General features: G+C 39.3%; 1 protein-coding gene across 2 annotated transcripts in view; it reads right to left on the bottom strand.

The window, feature by feature from the left end:
- Positions 1-1,736: 1,736 nt before the first annotated feature.
- The window catches only part of Fbl6 (F-box and leucine-rich repeat protein 6), a 46,099-nt gene continuing 29,255 nt past the window's right edge, over positions 1,737-18,580 (bottom strand). For both annotated transcript variants that reach the window (XM_068385480.1, XM_068385481.1), the window contains exons 4-10: positions 16,068-16,240; positions 15,616-15,756; positions 13,621-13,788; positions 13,280-13,416; positions 11,637-11,864; positions 11,187-11,424; positions 1,737-2,504 (exon numbers count right to left, since the gene is read on the bottom strand). In XM_068385480.1, coding sequence (XP_068241581.1) covers positions 11,211-11,424; positions 11,637-11,864; positions 13,280-13,416; positions 13,621-13,788; positions 15,616-15,756; positions 16,068-16,240 — 1,061 coding nt within the window. In that variant the 3' untranslated portion in view covers positions 1,737-2,504; positions 11,187-11,210. The remainder of the gene's footprint in view (positions 2,505-11,186; positions 11,425-11,636; positions 11,865-13,279; positions 13,417-13,620; positions 13,789-15,615; positions 15,757-16,067; positions 16,241-18,580) is intronic.

The raw sequence follows: 18,580 nt of genomic DNA, 5'->3' as shown, positions 1-18,580 counted from the left end.
CTTGTAGGCATTGATGGAGTGGAAATCTAAACCTAATATGCATGAACGGATATGTTTTTAATGTAAGCCTTTGTTGACAAGTCCAAACATACACAAGTATGAAAATGAAGTACCTGTATATCTTTTTCCAAGAGCAGAACTTGTAAATAACTTTCAATCCTTCAAATTTTTTTTTCTTTTTGACAATGTAACAAGAACCCAGAGAATTTTTCGAAAATGACTCAAAATCTTGAATAGTATTCAGCAACAGGCACCTATAGTTGTCAAAAACCTTACAATAAGGCATACTTCTCTTATATCCAATTTGCTCTAAGTAACAGAAGTTTTCCTGTTCCAATTGCTGCATCATAAAGAAAAGACATGTATCTAAATAAATAAAATTTATCATCCAAATTCTTTAGTTGCCAAGGACGAGTGGAAAATACCCAATGAAAATATGAGATCTATTTAAGTGGAGAGTATACTCCTGTTATTCATGGTTACCTAAGAATTTGGAATTTTTATAATGGCATTATGTGCTCATCATAGACATGGAAAGGCACAACATTTTACGTACATTCATTAGAAAAAAAATATGAAAACTCTGAAATTTGCAACCGACGTCTAATTTACATCAAGAAACTTAAAAGACTAAACTGCAAAAATGTTCACTTCAAGTTAAATGAACAAGATGATATACTGTAATATCCAATGTAAACTACATAAATAAAATCTAATTAATATATATAAAACTACAATAAGTTATCTAATCTATTATGTATCTATATATATATCTCTATATAATTATTTATATAAGTATCTCTTCATAAATACAAACACCTGTTAAGCAACCTAAAACTCAAGTGACAATCAAAACTATTCTTTTTCCTCTACAATACGCATAATTTTATATGAACATTTTTGCAGTTGATATACAAGATCTAAAATTATGCCTAAAATATTTTTTTTCAGTTTCAATCATAAACAAATATGAATAAGTGGTATAAACAATCAAAATAGAAATTAATAAAAAGGCAGTGTATTTATAAAAAAATAAATACAAAATGATTAAACACAACATTATGCCAGTTCAAACTCCCTCACTTTTTAGCCTTCATTAACATTTACATTGTACTGTACATAGTGAAATGTACATAATGGTGATGACTGTGATGAAAAAAAAAGAACACGCACACACACACAAAATCTTCTACAATTGATAACAAGTTGCAGGAACTGCAATAATCTCAAAGGCAAGAAAAAACGAAGTGAAATATGGCTTTGATAAATTGGATAGCTAAGGGCAGTTGTGATAACCAATTCTCCGTAACCCAATTTTTATTTGGTTCCTAATTGAATCTAATGACCCCACTAAAGGATAGTCTAGCAATCTGAAAGATGCCAAGTACTGGTGAGAGTATGCATACACACATTTATATATGTTAAACAAACCAACCTTCAATTTCATGTGAAAGATCAGTTGCTATAATACATACATATATGTAAGAATGTACATGTAAATAAAAACAATTCTTCCAAATATTTTAAAAGCTATACATTTCTATTTAATCTGTCTCTTATACAAATTTCTTTCAAAAGAAATCAAACAAAAATAATTTTTTTATCTTTTCCATTTTGCATTTACAATGCAATTTTGTACTGTGTCTCTCAAGGGAAGTTTCTTAACGTATCAAAAAAGGAGACATTCAGTCATTTTACTTTATATCAATTTACGGAAAAATAAAAAAGGTATTAACCTATTTAGAGAGTCCTTTAATACATTGCAAAGGCTTTACATTGCACTTGTCCTACCTGCAGTTTTACCTCTGTAAAGAATCAATATCTACCTATGCATAATCTTGGAATCTGCTTATATATTGCATAATCAAGTTTGTTCACATTTTGCATATTGTATCCTTGCAAAATGTCAAAATATAATAAAATTCTTCCTCTAAACCTTTTCTTTACAGGATTTCACAAGCTTACTAAACGACTGCTATTACTTAGCAGATTATTACAGTACAGTATTTCATACATATACTACTCCCACAAAATAACAAAAGAAACTTGTCAGTATTAAATAAGTAGAATAAAAATGAATGAATCCCTCCTTTTTTATATAAGTAAATAAACAAGTCTGTAAACTATTTCGAATGATACTTATCCATGGGTAACTTATGGACAAAATACTACCTCTGGAACTTGGCAAAGGACAATGAACACAGAAGGATAATTACATCTTGCAATATAACATTTCCCACCCTTCCTTATAAACTTTTTAAACATCTTACAAAAAAAACAATTTACATCATAATACAACATATAAGAATGACTTATGTGACCCCATTTCATCCGCCTTCCACTGCAGTGCTGCAAATAATGGTCATATATCTGACAGGGGTGAAATACTCTCACAGTTTGAAATGTTAGATTCTATGGAGATGCTTTTCCTAACAGCTTGATGGGAGGCAAAATGGATTTGCTTTGTACTGGGCACATGAGCTTGGCAGTTCATTTTTTGGGCTCTGAAAAGAAAATAAAGATATGGCTTCCTTTTACAGAACAAAAATTTAAAATAATAAAATGAGATTACAGCAAGTATTTATTCAATCATTTTCAGTTCATGACACCATGTGTGAAAACATGGAGGAATCAAAGTGTTTGAATTTTACCTAATAAATGTGACTTTTATAATACAAATTATTTCAATAGTTATCCCCTACGTATTACAGCTGTAACATTTCAAAACCACCTGTGATCAGTGAACATTTACAAAATACAAACTGCAATACAGTATATGATTTTATTACTTTTACTTTCATAAATGTTTTTTTTTTCATTATTTCAACATATTTGTAAGTTTTATAGACTTTCCCCACTCTCACAAAAAGCTTCTCTACACTCTTGAAGACTCTTTAAACACAAATACACTTTTAGACACATCCTTTCATGATAAAGAAATAATCAAAACTTGGTTCACTCAGCTGTGAAGATACTACAACTTCACTGATGATGATGAGATGAATGTACTGAATAGCAATGAAGAGCATTACAGGCTTTCTGAAGGAACCACTTCATCAGGTACTTCATTAGGTGGTGCAGTATTTTTGTCATGTGTATCTTCTATTTTCAGTTAAGGAGTACTCGGGATTCCCAAGTTAGGAGTAACAATGTTAGAAACTTCTTATTTCTTTGGAGATAAGATTTTCTAACATTGTCATTCGTAACTGTCTCTTTCTGTTGATGGAGTACTAAGGATTTCCCTTCTTTGCAAATAAAAAACATAGTGACAAGCAGTTGATGGCATTGCTTTTTCTTCTATTCCGTCAACTGTGTTTTTTAACTGAAACATACGAACCATCTTGGGGTCAGTATATTCTGACATTCTTTTTCCATTTTTGCTAGAGTTGAGAATCATTCTTGTGATAAGCAGATTTCTTTTTCCTCATGTTTTTATTTCTGTCAAATCTCCTGTTAACTGATCTGCAGGGGCTAGATCAGATAATTAATGTTCCCAGTAGCATATCAGAGAAGCAACGTCTTAACAATTCTGCTAGCTTCACTGCCCTGTCTATTATTTGGGGGGGGGGGGATTTTGTCAGGAGAAAATCCTTGATAGTGGTTAACTGCTTCTGGCCACATCATCTTCCAAATGGCATACAAGGTTTTGTTTTTCATCTAATGTACGGCCCTCTGAAGATTTTTGTGACGTTGCATTGGAGTACCCTAGGTAGTACTCCTTTAATGAGAAGTTATCACCATAATCAGAGGCCAAAGCTTTGACCAAATGTTCCACAGAGTTTTGCTGATAGAGCATCTTAAAAGCCTTGTGCAGTGCGGTGTGGTGTGGTGTGGTGTTCGGAAGCAAAATCTCGATTTGTATGCCCTCATACGACAGGTTGAGTATGTGACATCCAACAAAGTCCATTAGGAGAATCACTTTGAATTCCAGTCCCTTTCATCAAGATGAACAACTTTCAGGATGAAGCACTGGTGAAACCAATCAAATGTCAGTGCTCTCATTATCCGAGCCTTCTGTCTGTGGTTCCAATACACGGGTAGCATGTTTTTATTATTGTTTTTGAGCACCTTTGAATTTTGGACTAATAAGTAAGCATTGGCTTCATCATGAAGCTTACTGCATTCCGACACATTATAATTGGCGCAATATTTGTATGCCTTACATCCAGGGTCTCTGGCCTCCTCCTCCATAATGAAAGTCTGTGATGGCTTCCGTTTCCAAAAGAGGCTAGTCTCATCCATATTGAAAACTTCATGCGAATATCCTCCTTCCTCTACGATGGTCTTGAATGTCTCATTCACTTACTCCTCCACAGTGGGTTTGTCAGAGACACATAACCCTGAAAGGACCAGAGTATGGTTAAAACTCCTTTGAAATTTATCGAACCAGCCATTGCTGGCTTTAAAGACTAACCTCAAAAAACAAATTAGGAACCATACCCTAATGTTTTCAGTCTGGTCTAAATAAGATTCTCTAATAGAGCAAAGAAATCTATTATCTGACGTATTGCTAACTTTGTTCTCCATAGAGAAATGTGGGTATATCCAGTTTTTTTAAAGTAATTTGTATTTTTCTTAACTAAACAAACCACAGTTTAACGAGGGGTTAACATCCGGTGGAGGGAGCAGGCAGGATGAGGCTCACCCCCCCCCCTGGACATCTACACTCTGACCTTTCAGCACAGGGGTGGTTGAGGAAGGAAATTAATTTAAAGTACTCAAATTTGTATAGCTAAGCAAAAAAGGAAATTACTTTAAAAATTTAATATTTTCACATTCATTTTTAGGTAAAAAAAAAATTGGTAATATGTCAAATAATAGATTTCTTTGCCCCACAAACAGAATTGTACGGAGCAAAGCCCTTACCGAGTTTATTGGGACACACTGGCACGTGTTACCATGGAGCCGACATCATCAACCAAAAGCACGCTATCGTAAATTACAGCACGAGGGCCAAGAAATATGTCTGTACTTTGTGGCAGCTGAAGTCAAAGTAAGGGTAGCTCTACCTGTTAGGCAGGTAGCCAGCTGTGTTCACCTTGTTAAAAAGCTTAACAGGCATACATACACCTTTTAAAGTTGGAAGGTTTGTATTACACATGGAAACAGAATTTTTTTTTTTATCAAAATTACATTTCTATGGAATTCCAGGACCTTCCTGTGAATAATCCATTTTGCAAATATCAAAGCCAGGTATGGAATGGGCTTCCTGTACTTGACTAAGAATACTGTACTACAAATATCCAAAAATGACAAATTTGGAAGTAATTTGTTTTTTTCTTAACGATACAAACCTTAGCTATTTACAGCGGGTATTAATTTCGGAAAGCTGAAAGAACAAGCCAATAGAGTTTAGTGAGGGTTAAGTACACATTCCCCTAGCTAGCGCAGTGTAGGAGAGTAGCTAGCAACACCCCTCACTCACACACCTGTGACTGAGCTTTACTTAGTTTGGAGGTGGAACTTTGACGGGGGACAGGGCTGGCGGGCAAGTTTGTATAAATAGCTAAGGTTTGTATCATTAGGAAAAATACAAATTACTTCCAAATTTTTCATTTGTTACGTAACTGGAATACAATCCAACGCTATTAATTAGGGATGACTCATCCATTAGGAGGGTGGATGTCCCTGCCAATCTGGCTTTTTCGCCTTACCAGGTACTCACTATTGTGCAAGTTAGTGCACAAATTCGGAGGCCTTAACACCTCCCTAAACCTGCTAAGCATGGTCTGCGGCCTACGCAACCTGTGTTTGATGAAGCAATAGCAATGTGACTCAAAAGTTATTCAGTCTTGTAGGAACAAACTGAGGAGACCGAGACATTCCCAATACCACCTTGCCAGGGTATGGGGATGCAAAAGTATTGGGACAATATTAGTTTACACAAGGGAGCAATGATTTACCTGCGGTGGTTTGAGGTTAGCTTGTGCAGGACCCAGGATGCTGATTTCCCTAAGGGAGGGGAGGATGAAGAAAGGAGAAGAGCCACACATTCCTTTTCATTCCTTCAGAATAAAACCCGGGTAACCAATGCCCTCAAGCTTCTGCTACTTGTCCAAAAAGGAGCTTGAGGTATTAAACCAGCTATTGTGCAGCCACAACAGGACTAATAGAGAATGTATCAAGGATCTTGTGTTATGCCTTGCAGGTAGTGGCTGGTGAAAGTAGTTTGGCATTTCCACACCCCTGCTTGCAATACCAGCGTCACACAGTAGTTCTTTTTGAAGGCCAGGGACGTAGTAACGCCCGACATCGTGAGCTCCAGGACGACGTGATGGAGGAGGATCGGGATTCAGAGCAATGTCAATGACTCCAAATCCAAGGGGGCTTGTGTTTTACGTGATCCTCCTCTTGATTCTGCCCGTGCTGACAAAAAAGTGAGGACACTCTGGGCCCAGCTGCTGCTGTTCTCTTGAGGTAGTGCCTCAAACACCTTACTGGGCATAGTAATAGATGATCTGGGTCGTCGGTTACAAAGCGGAGACTCGTTATCTGGAAGGAGTCGAAGCTAGGATCCGAAACCCCTGGATTCTGAGTCTTTGCAACAAACTAAGGGACGAAGCTGAAGCTTACCTCTCCCCATCCCTTGAATGGGTGACATCATATGAGAGACTGTGAAGTTCACTAATTCGTCTGGTCGAGGACAAGGCGAGAAGGAACAGTCTTCCAACGGTGGCGATCTGTTGCCTGGCGTAATGGTTCATACGGGGGTCCTTTTAGGGATCGAAGAACTCTAACCACATTTCATGGGGGAGGTCTCACTCCTGACTGTCGACAGGTAAGTTTATAACTTCATATGAGAAGGGAAAGTTCTAGCGATGAAGAAATATCCATTCCTTTCACTTTAAAGGCAAGACTCAAGGCTGAGCGATGGCCTTTAACCGCTGAAACTGAAAGGCGCATTTCTTACCACAAATACACGAGGAACTCCACTATTGCTGGAATAGTGACATCAAGTGGATAGAGACTCCATCTACGATACCAACCACAGAAGACATTCCATTTCGCCTGGTAGACGGAAGCCAATGACTTTCCTAGATATCCAGACATAAGTTGCGAAAATCCTCTCCGAGTGAGATGCTGGATAGTCTCCAGGCGTGAAGAGGTAGTGAAGCTATTGCCTTGTGGTAGATGTTGGCGTGTGGTTGTCTGAGTAGTTTATGTCGTGGAGGAAGTTCTCTTGGCAGCTCCGTCAGGAGTAGCAGAAGGTCCGGGAATCATGGCATGATGCTATAGCGGAGCTATGAGGGTCATCGAAAGATTGACCGATGTTCTGGTCTTGAGTGCTCTTCTCATCAGACAGAACAGTGGGAATGCATAAACGTCGATGTTATGCCACTGTTGTTGAAATACATATTACCAAAGCCTTGAGGTCTGAGACTGGGAGCAGTACAACGGGAGCTTGAAGTTCAGGGATGTTGCATATAGATCCACAGTTGGAGAAGCCCACAAAGTCAGGACTTTGTTGGCTACTGGATGATCCAAAAACCATTCGGAACCGACTACTTGCGATGCTCTGCTCAGATTGTCAGCGAGCACATTCCTTTTGATGGGAATGAAGCAAGCTGATAGTGAGACTGAGTGGACTTCCACCCATCTCACTATCTCTACTGCTAGACGAGATAGGGGCTGTGAATAAGTACCGCCTTGCATTTTGATGTAAGCCACTACCGTGGAGTTGTTGCTCATCACCAGCACAGACTGACCCGCCATGAGCTGGTGGAACTCTTGATGGGCCAGATATACAGCTTCATCTCTTAAGAGATTTATGTAAAGGTACTTTTCGGACTCTGACCAAAGGTTTGAAACCGTGTGGTGCAGCACATGGGACCCCCCACCCTTCTTTGGATGAGTCTGAAAACATTAAATAGGGAAGGACGAGAAGATCGACACCCTTCAGAAGACTCTCGTCTGCCAGCCACCATCCGAGGTCCGTCCTTTCCTCTGGTCCCATGGGGATCAGAGTATCCGGGAATCGAAGGCCTGGCCTGATTTCAGTTAGACTTCAGGCGCCACTGGAGACATTGAATTCTGAGATGGCCGTTGGGAACTAGACGGGCCAAGGATGATAGGTGTCCAAGGAGACATAGCCAATTCTGGGCCAGGAGTTCTCGTCTGAGAAAAGGCCTTGCTACCTTCCTCAGCCTCGCTATCCTGTCATCTGATGGGGAGGCTTTGCTTTGAGTAATTTGGTGTCTAATATCATGCCCATGTATACCAGTCTTTGAATGGGAAGCAGGGATGACTTCTCGAGGCTTACCATGATACCCAAATCTTGGCAAAGCCTCAGAAGTTTTTCTCGGTGCTGAATTAGGGTTGCCACCGAGTCTGCTAGGACTGCCTCCACCTCTCCACAGCCTGCTAGACCTCCTTAGGCTCGAAGAGGAAGGAACCCTCCAAGGAGAAGTTCCTGAACCTAGCGATCTCGACATTTGGGCCCTGCTGGTGGAATCTCTCGGCCACAGCATTCCTTTGCTTCAAGATGGTATTGGCCCACAGGTTCTCTACCTGGTGAGCCAGAAACTCTAAGGTGCAGGTGCCGGAGAGAAGGAAGGTCTCCGTAGCCTTCCTGGTACTTTCCTAAGAAAAATCTTCAGTCTGCACCAGGATCCCCACAGATCCCAACCAAAGATCCCATCACAAAGTCGCCTGCATGGCGTTACTTAGCGATCTTCTCTTGGTTCACGGTCTCCGACGCCGAGAACGTGACCTGTTGCGAAGAGAGCTCCTCTAGAGACCCTTGGTCAGTTCTCCAAGTGAGTGATGGAGAGAGATAGTCGAGTAAGGCTCGTCTAGGATCTTATAATAACGCTTGTGGCTGACACCCGAAGGTGGGAGGAGTTTGGTGGATGAGTCTGAACGGTAAGACGCAGAGTAATCAGAAAGTTGTGAGGAGATCTTACGCTAAGCACCCTTCAGCCCCCGTGACCAGGGGAGGGCTGAACTGGACTTTGGAGGCTTCTGGGTGCCTATGACACAAGTTCAGGACTGCGTCCTTGCCTTCTTGAGGGGCTGACTCCAGATCTGGTAACCTGTCAAGGATCCTCATGGCGTCAAAATCAACCAAAAGGCAAGTTCTGCCTCCCTCTGGTCTTTGTCTGAAGTTGGGCTGGCAACGATATCATCATCATCCACCGCAGAGGTCTCGCCCCTGGGTGTGTCGCGGTCGTCAACAGGAATGCTGACTCGGCTCCTGACCTCTCTGTGGGTCTCTGAGTCCTTGCCGTGAACTTGAGTGCTGTCTAGATTCCCTTTTTGGGGGAAACAGGGTTTCCAAGACCGAAGGTCTCGATATAACAACCTTCTTAACCGTAAGGGAACTGGGAACCTCTACAGGGTTCTCGGGAGACACCGAGTTCCCTTCGTGGGGTTTTTCTGTTGGTGTTGGAAGGGGCGAGTCCGAAACTGACTTTTCCCTCTGAGAGCCACTAAGGTCGGTGGGTGAGGCACTGGTAGGTAGAGGCGATGCATGACGAACATAGGATCAGCAAGCTGATCATTCGCAGGCCTCTAAAAAGGAGTCTCTATGAGTGCCCTTGAGCTGGAAAGGGGAACATTCACAGTAGAGACGTGCCTCGGACTTTGCTCTTTCCATGAAGGATGTTTGTCCGGGGAAGGAGCGCACACCTCGGAGGAGACGGAAGCTGATGCAGAAGACGTAGCCTCAATAACTGCTATCAGGGAAGCAAAGGAATCCTTCGACACTACTATGTTGGCTAAGGACAAGGGGTTGACATCTGACACTGACACCCGCTGAAGACCTGCACCACGTGCAGGAACCGCAGCAACGCATCTTTGGAAGAAGAACCGGGTAACCTCAACGAAGGCCACATCTGCAATGAGAGAGAGAGAGAAGGCCTCAATTGGGAGAAGAGCCGGAGCTGCCTCACTAGGGGAGGCAGCACTGTCTCTCGAGGGTTGAGGTAGACCAGGTGTTAAACGATCCCCGCAACTACTCGTCGGTCCCCCAGAGGAAACCATTCAAGTAGGAGCTTAGGAGGAAAGTCGGGAGGTGGAGGAAGAAGCCTTGGGTTTCTTCTGGTTCGAAGCTGCCTTCAAAGGAGAGTCCCACTTAGACTACTTCTTCTGCCTAAGCCCAAACCTTTCCCTCTGGGAGGCAGACCACTCCCAACACTCATCACACTTGTTGGCTACGTCGCAGCATTGACCTCCGCAAACAGTGCAAAGGCTGTGGGGATCTTTTACCAGAGCTGACATGAACTTGCCGCAGGTGTGGCCCTCCGATCCGTTACAGTTACGCATGGCTGTGAAAGAAATCAGCATACACACACACACTGAAAAGAAAAAGCGATAAAACAGATTAATGGCAGTCCAAAATGGAGAGGAGGAAGAGCGGCAACAACCAATCTTCATTCGAACCAAATGCAAAGTGAAGCTTAGTCACAGGTGTGTGAGTGAGGAGTGTAGCTGGCTACCTCCCCCTTACTAGCCGGATGGGTAGTTAACCCTTGCTAAATTCTGAAGATTCATCTTTTCAGATTCACTGTAAGTAATACCCTTAATAAATAGCATTGGTTTGTATTAAAGTTACGGAACAAATATTACTTTATTGAATTAGCAGGATTCCTTATGAATAACCTAATTCCCAAATGTTAAGGTCCGACTGCATAAGACACCTTGAAACTCTTGTACTCTATAGTCATCATACAATCATACTCAAGTATAATGAAGAGAGAACATAGTAAAGAAATAAAAAGGCATGTATATTTGGCTACTCTAACTTGGAGAGTGAATGACCCTCAGTCTGGCAACAATAGCCCCATTAACTCATCTGCAGCTAATCAATGATTCTATTACAAACCTTGAAAGGCTGAACAAGTTGAGCAGGTGTAGCCAAATAAAAGGTGAAAAGTTTGTATTCTAAGTACAAAAGACTATATGATTTCAATTACCTATACAGTACCCAGCTTCAAACTCATTTTCTTTGCTTTGTTCAATCCCTTTCTATTTATGATATTCCACTGGCTTGTCTAAGATACTTTACAATCTGTGTTGTGAAAGGAAATAAAAAGTTAATTTGAAGGATACAAACCACAAAATTAGAAGAAAATCAAACAAAATGAAAGTACAAAAAGAAAAACATCAAGGCTAGAAGAGTTTGGACACACAACTACTACACAAACCTTCTAGTCTGGCTTTCAATGTACTCTACATGAACAACTAACCTTAAAGAGGAGGCCAAAAGTGGTCTAATCATCATCACCTTGTTCGGGACTTTCCTCAAATTTACCACTTGCAATGTCTGCTCGCAAGGTGACCAGCTGGGGTGCCTCGTGAAATCTCTTGACTCCTCGAGGCAGGGCTCGACAAGATGTCAAATTTAGGGTCTCCAGATGACTGCACCTCATCAAAACTTGCTGTATAGGCTTGAATGTCACTGAAGACCCACACATGTTCAGGTACCTTCGAAGTAAAATAGAATTATCAATATCACTATAAAACAAACTGAAACATGGCAGACTGGTGTAATGTATTTTTAAATATCTCTACCATAAGCTCTTCACATTTGTTTATCTACTGTTCATGAAAATATATGAAGAATGGTAACCAAAATATCTAACTGCAGTAAAAAGCAATGACTTCAAATTATTATCAATCATTTAAAAAGATCTTACCTGAGTTTATTGTCTGCTTCTTCTGATATGGCCATCAGAGCAGTATCAATACTGTCAGAATTGGCAGTCCATGATAAATCTAACTCCACCAAACAGTGTTGCCACTTTCGAACTACCAGCTCTAATCTATCAGAGTAACTCTTTGGAGATGTTGAGCCAGCCAAAAACAAGTGTTCCAAATCCCAAGGGGGGATACGAACCAAAGAGGAATCCGTAATGTTCATACACCTGGAAAAGAAACCAAATTATAAATAACATCCATACATATTCATGTAAGTTTAAGCTGATAATCTTTTTGTACACAGAACCAAGGTAAATTATTATGTTAAAACTCTATTGGCGTGCCTTTTTCCCATTCGTATGTGGTAACACGGTTGCCTTCTTTTTGAAGGACTTTGCTTTACCACAAATTCCTTTTGTTCTTGCTCAAGAAAAATATAAGGTAGGAAGAAACATCACCTTTTAAAAATTAGCATGGTTATTCTACAAAATATCTGATAAAGAACATGATTAAAATATTTTCACATTCATGAATGAAAAAATGCCGCATGTTGATGAGTGAAATGAACTAGTATTACCTCTCTTCTGAATGGCTTGTGACTATTTTCATAGTTAGCCTGAGAAATGGCAGGGATATGCCTATATAATTTCTCCAGAATATGCATTTACAGGGGACATAACTAAAGGTTCCCTTTACATAGCACCCAAAAATCTGACATTACATAATAACGAGGCCTCCTGAACTGAACTGGTCCCACATTTATAGCGGCTTGTATGTGCATGTCGTACCATAAGTGTAAAATGATATATAAAGTCATGCTTATTTTCATATACAGTAGTTACAGGTATTTTGGAGGAATTAAATTGTTAATTTCCAACTTGCATAACCCTTTCAAGATGCAATAAGTTACATGTAACTTCTTAAAGTGAGCAGATTTTCAACCCTAAAATGATAAAATCTTATATAAATAGAGCACAAATTATAACATATGTTTACAATTACTTTTCGTCAACACCAGGACTTGATATAAAACTAACCAACTGTAACTCAACCTTTGCTTGGAATTTTGGAAATGGTGATTATTGAATTTTTGGTTAGAAGAATGTCTATATTTCACTTTTTAAATAGTTTTTAAATGAAAAAAAAAATGTTTTATAGCTAAAACATTTTTTTTTTATATATTTACAAAAGCTTAGAATATTTTCTCAACCTTTTCCTGCCCCATTTCCGTCTTTCTGAATCTCGGTCATAGAGTTTAATGTGATTCTTAACAAAATATTTCTCTAGGGGATACAAAATGAAAAGTTGCAGAGAGGCTCTGATAATCAAATTTCCACAGTGAATGGAACTTAAAATCAAGGATGACAATAATGTACTGTAAAATGTACTTGATACTATATTAGCTTTAATAATTCTGCTTGTTATTTACAACGCATTTCAATATTTCTTCATAAAAAGTTTCTTTAGAACCTCACAAGTCATTTTCACTTTTAATTAAAATCACACCATATACTATATATACAGTAGTATTTAGATTAGAATATAAAGATAGCATTCAAACCCCTTTACCCAATTACTATACATGTCAAAAAACCAGAATATAAATATTGTGTATACAACGATCTTCAGTTCTGGTACATACCCTCTCACATCAAGAAGACGCAGTTTGTGAGAATTCTTCAAAATACGCTCCAATTCGCCATCATTCATTCCAACACTAAGATTACCAACAACAGCAATACTCAATTCTTCTAAATCTGGGAATCCAGGTGACGAAGCCTGAGTATAAAAACATAGGGATTAAAATAAAATAACAAGCTCAAACTCAATGTTCACCTTGCTGATTTCCTATTAATCTCACAATAGCTACATCAGAATACTTTAGTCTTTTTTTTAACGATAAGATTTTTTTTTTTGCTAATAAATATAAAAACTACAATATTATCAAATGGGTTCTACAAACAAATTCTATGAAAAATATACCTGTTCTGCCATTGAGGTCTGGCACAATCTAATCTGGGCATTGGTTAATCTGAGAATCCTTAAATTTGTGCAACCTGTTTGTAATCTCTCAATGTTTATTAGTACGGAGTCTCTCCCAATAGTCAGCACATTAGATAAATCTAATGACTGTAGGTTTGGGCAGTGGTCCTGAAATGGAGAAAAGATGTTTTTTAAACTGAAAAATAACTTAAATTCCAGCAATAAAATTTACTATTTCTATACTCCCCTGATGTTCATAGCACTTCTCTCTAGAAACTGGTTAAATGCTGACATCTACCCTAAAATGGCAGTTAATAGTAATCATCTCAACTTAATTTTTTCCCCTGCGAGTCGGAGAAAATCTGCCTCACTAAAAATAATTTACTATAGGCATGGACATGATAGTTTCTTTGCCAAATTTTCAGTATCAAGGTCTAAATTAAATCACTAGCCTTTTGAACACTACCAGTCAGTGGGGAGGAGTGGGAGGCTTATCATAAATATCAGGCGACTACAATATTCCTAACCATATCCAATTTGGTTGTCCATAACAAAGCAGCTGTTCTCATTCAATTGTGTATGGTAGCCGTACGTATTGTAATGACACTTTTATCATTCTCTTTTGCATTTTTACCTTAAACTTGAAGTTGGGATTATGAGGGAGAAAAGAGGAGGGTAGTTTATTATAATTTTGTCTCCAAATAAGAAGCACGAAAAATAGTTAAAAGTGATAATATATCAGTCATATTCTACTTGATGTCATTTGTATACAACCATATGAAAATTGATAAACAAGGAAAATAACTGTTGTTATCTGGATCAGTGGTTCCTAACCAAACAGCTGTTTTCTGTTCTGTTGTTTATAGCTGTATACATTACTTACAATACAGTACTTTCATTATTCTCTTTGGCACTTTTAACTTACTGAACAAGAAGTTGGGCTAAGGAGATGGGAGAAAAGAAGTTAGTCTATTCTTAAATGGTCTCATAAAAAAGAACTCTCATAATATACGAGATACCTGATAAAATAATGAGTGGGGGGGCTGAAAAGTTTTGGGGTAGCATAATACGCGAGATCACAGGAGTAGGCCCATGAATGTTAATTCCTCTTCCCCTTGGGTGATATAATATGAGGAATGAATACGGCTTCAAGGCCTTTTTAAGGGGTCCCCTTATTGAAATGTACCTTTGATTATCAAGCAACAGGAAAGTCCCAAGGGGGTCACTTAAAAGGATTTCTACTGTATACTAACTACTGGATGTTGCATGATTTTGCAAATGACTCATCTACCAAAGGCAATACTGTAAATCAACTAAAATGAGAACTCAATGAGCACCGATTCCACTTCATGTGAAAGTGTACAGTACAAACACCAACATACAACATAGTCACTCAAGATAATTTACACAAGGACAATCCATAACTAAGGTGTGCATGTTACCTTGAAAGGAGGTGCAATGGTGACAACACCTGAATGTTGAAAGGTTAACTTTGACCATTTTTTTAAATTATAAAACCATCAACATTGCCTGGATCAGTAATGATCACTGCCATTTATTCACATCTACAACACAGGTATTAAATTACCTTAGATATGGATACAATACTTCCACACCACCATCCTAGTGGGTCACTAATATTTATGCAAAATAAAATGCAGTATTCCTGATACAAAAGAAAATTTACAAGGTAATATTGGTGAAACATCATCAGGGTTTGCAAGTAAAAAATATTCAAAACTAGTACCTAGTCCTAACTTCAGGTCTGCATGCATGTTTGGCTTGTCTTTCTTTTGCTGTTTAAACACTACCTTAATGTTACATAAATATATAATTTTTTCCTCCTATTCCTTTGTATTTCTATCATTGGCTATTCTTTAATTACATACATACATATGATAATAAAAGGGAAAAACTGGGAACAGTCAAGAGACTTGAAATCATAAATAGGAATATATAATGATTATACTATATAAAAATTTCTATAACACTTACAGATAAGGCCTTGATAAGAGACTGCAAGTTGGACAGAGTATTATTGGCCAGAGTAAGGTGTGTCAAACGTGTATTCATTGTTGATGCCAAGTCTGACAAAGTTTGTTGGCCAACAGCACATCTTGGTGTTGGTTTATGAGACTGAAAAAAAATAATAAAATAACCATTTACAAAATAAAACACTGATAAGATTCCCCAAACCCTGACAATAAATACTATCAAATAAAAAAATTTAAGCATACTGTATACTCAGGGTTTGGATACAGTTACACGATCTTCAATCGAGGAAAACGTCTACTAATCAATACTTACCCTGAAACATATGGTCTTTAAAATAAAAAAAAAAACTCATGAAAACTAAGGTTACATGTGATACCCTCTGAATTAAAAGAATAATTTATTTATTTTTCTTAGCTTTAATTTCTCAGTTTACTTGAGGAAACTTTACTAACCGACATAATGTTGGTGAGGTCAAGTCGTTGAAGGTGTTGACACCTGGATAGATGCGTGTGAAGATTTTCACTGTGAATTTTATGGCAGTCAGTAAGGTTCAGGCTAGTTAGCTCTGGACACAATGTAACCAGCCTTGGCAAGATTGGCGGCGTCACAGCATCATTCCAACCAGCTAATGTGAAAATACAACACTCCTTGTTAAAAGAGCAAAAAGTTACATTGCATATATGCACAAGCAAAATGAAGTAACATAGTAAGGATTAGGAATCCTCTGACCAAGTTGGATCATCAAAACAAAAGAATGCATGAAACTAAGATTAACAACTCAAAATGAGAAGAAAAAGATTTCAGGCAAGACCTTTCATCACCTTAATACGACATTTTTTTCTCTTTTTAATTAAATGCCTCTGGAAACAACTATGCAACAAGAAATTCTTTGGTGAAAGATCAATTTGATCTTTTAATACAATACCAAAAATATTATAAGTGCAATCAAAACAATCAGGAAAATATCTTTATCCTCATTCTACTCCTGGTTAGACTTACTCAGGCTTGATTATGTGCTAATTGAAATTTTCACAAACAAAGTCTCCAGTCCTGTCAACAGTACCTCAATTTTATGTTGTTTTTTATTATTGTTAATTCATCAAATATTAATTACAGAACCTATGATTATAATTTTAGCTTTAAATACAATAATCATAAAATCAAAGTTAAAATAAAAACATGTATGAAATTTATTAAAAAATTCCTTTGCTCACCTGACGTTCATATTGCTTTATTCTCAAGACTGTAGCATAGGAACAACCAATTGGCATATATACTTTGGCTCCCATTACTTTTCTTACTTTATTAGCAAACTAACCCTAAACCTGCTGGAAAACAACTTTTGTCTGTATGTTAAAGAATTTTATATTCCAACCTCACCATAAAAATCTATATCTAAATCATGATAATATTTGGGGGAAACATTTAGCAATTCTCTTAAAACCTAAAAATTGTCAAATAATTTAAGTTAATATCATAAAAAGGACTATATATCACAAATTTTAAGTAATTTGTATTTTTCCTAACAGTACTTACCTCGAACTACTTTCTTAGGAGTACCTGGGATCTCCTCCCTAATCGACCAAGAATTTTGCGCAGCCCTCTATCTCCGTTTTCCCTTGTCGGGTCCCTCCGTGGCGGATGGATATGTGCCCTGAGGCGACCCGGGAACAGCGCGCGTGGGTGAGCTACTAGGTCCTTATCGCCAGTAAGCATATGTGTTCTACTTCGAACTCCTGTAAGTCACCCGGGGCAGGATGGGTGGGCAATAACCCGAAAGTAGTTCGAGGTAAGTACTGTTAGGAAAAATACAAATTACTTAAAATTTGTGATTTGTTCCAACACGGAGTACTTACCTAGAACTACTTTCTTAGGAGACATACATTTTAGGAGGCGGGGGTGGACTTACAGGCCGGGAGACCCACCACTATCATCCCAGGACACGGGACCTAGATAGGAGCTAGGTCCAGACGACACAAAGAACAGGGTAGGAGAGTCAGGGGAAGCACGCAAAAGTCTACTTGTATGTGTAACTCACCTTTATGCCTAATCCGGACATGGGCTTCCACAACATCCATCTCTAACATGGGAGGAGGGAAGGAAAGGGACAAAGGATAGCAAGGAAAGAGGAGTAAGGAGGAAACTTGTGTTGCTTGCAATTACTTCCCTCAGGCTACCCGGGGCTTTAGCCCTAAACTTGTTGCAGGGCAGAAATCACTGGCCCAATGGAGAAGGCGTCCAGGGACTTCCTCATGCAGTCTTTCAGGTAGTGGGCCGTAAAGGTGGACTGCCTGGACCATGTGCCTGCTCGCATGATTTGGCCTATTGCCATGTTTCTGTCAAATGCCGAAGAAGTGCTAAGACCCCTAATATCATGGGGCCGCGGGGTACCCGGGATTGCAGACCCCTCACTGGTGTAAGTTCTCTTGATGACTTGCCGAAGCCAGAAGGAGATCATGTTCTTTGACACTGCCTTCTTTACTGGGCCTGAGGAGACAAACAGACTTTTGACGCCCGGCCGGAGTCTGGCTGTCCTGCTAAAGTATTTCCTGACTGTTCTCACTGGCACAAGAGCAAGTCTTCCAGGTTGTCCGAGTGAGGGATCGCCGGGATCGAGAACCCCTCGAACCTCGGGTCTGCAATGGCCGGGTTCTGTGTTTTGGCCACAAATTCAGGCAGAAACCTCAAGTACAGGTTCTTCCACCCTTTCGAGTGCGAGACCTCGAATGGCAAGCCGTGGAGCTCACTCACGCGCTTGGCTGAGGCCAGAGCCAGCAAGAACACTTGTCTTGAGGGTGAGGTCTTTGTCTAGGAAATCCTTGAGGGGTTGAATGGGAGGCCTTGTCAGAACCTTGAGAACCTTGGCCATGTCCCACTGCGGGACCCGAGAGGCGCAGGGGGAACAAGACTGCTCGAAACTTCTGATGAGCATGGAAATCTGGCGAGAGGCTCCCAGGTCAATGCC

Source organism: Palaemon carinicauda, chromosome 13 (assembly GCF_036898095.1).
Source record: "Palaemon carinicauda isolate YSFRI2023 chromosome 13, ASM3689809v2, whole genome shotgun sequence".
In the NCBI taxonomy this organism is placed as follows: domain Eukaryota; kingdom Metazoa; phylum Arthropoda; class Malacostraca; order Decapoda; family Palaemonidae; genus Palaemon; species Palaemon carinicauda.
The sequence above is the reverse complement of the archived record's forward strand: the minus strand, read 5'-3'. Positions and strand labels throughout refer to the sequence as shown.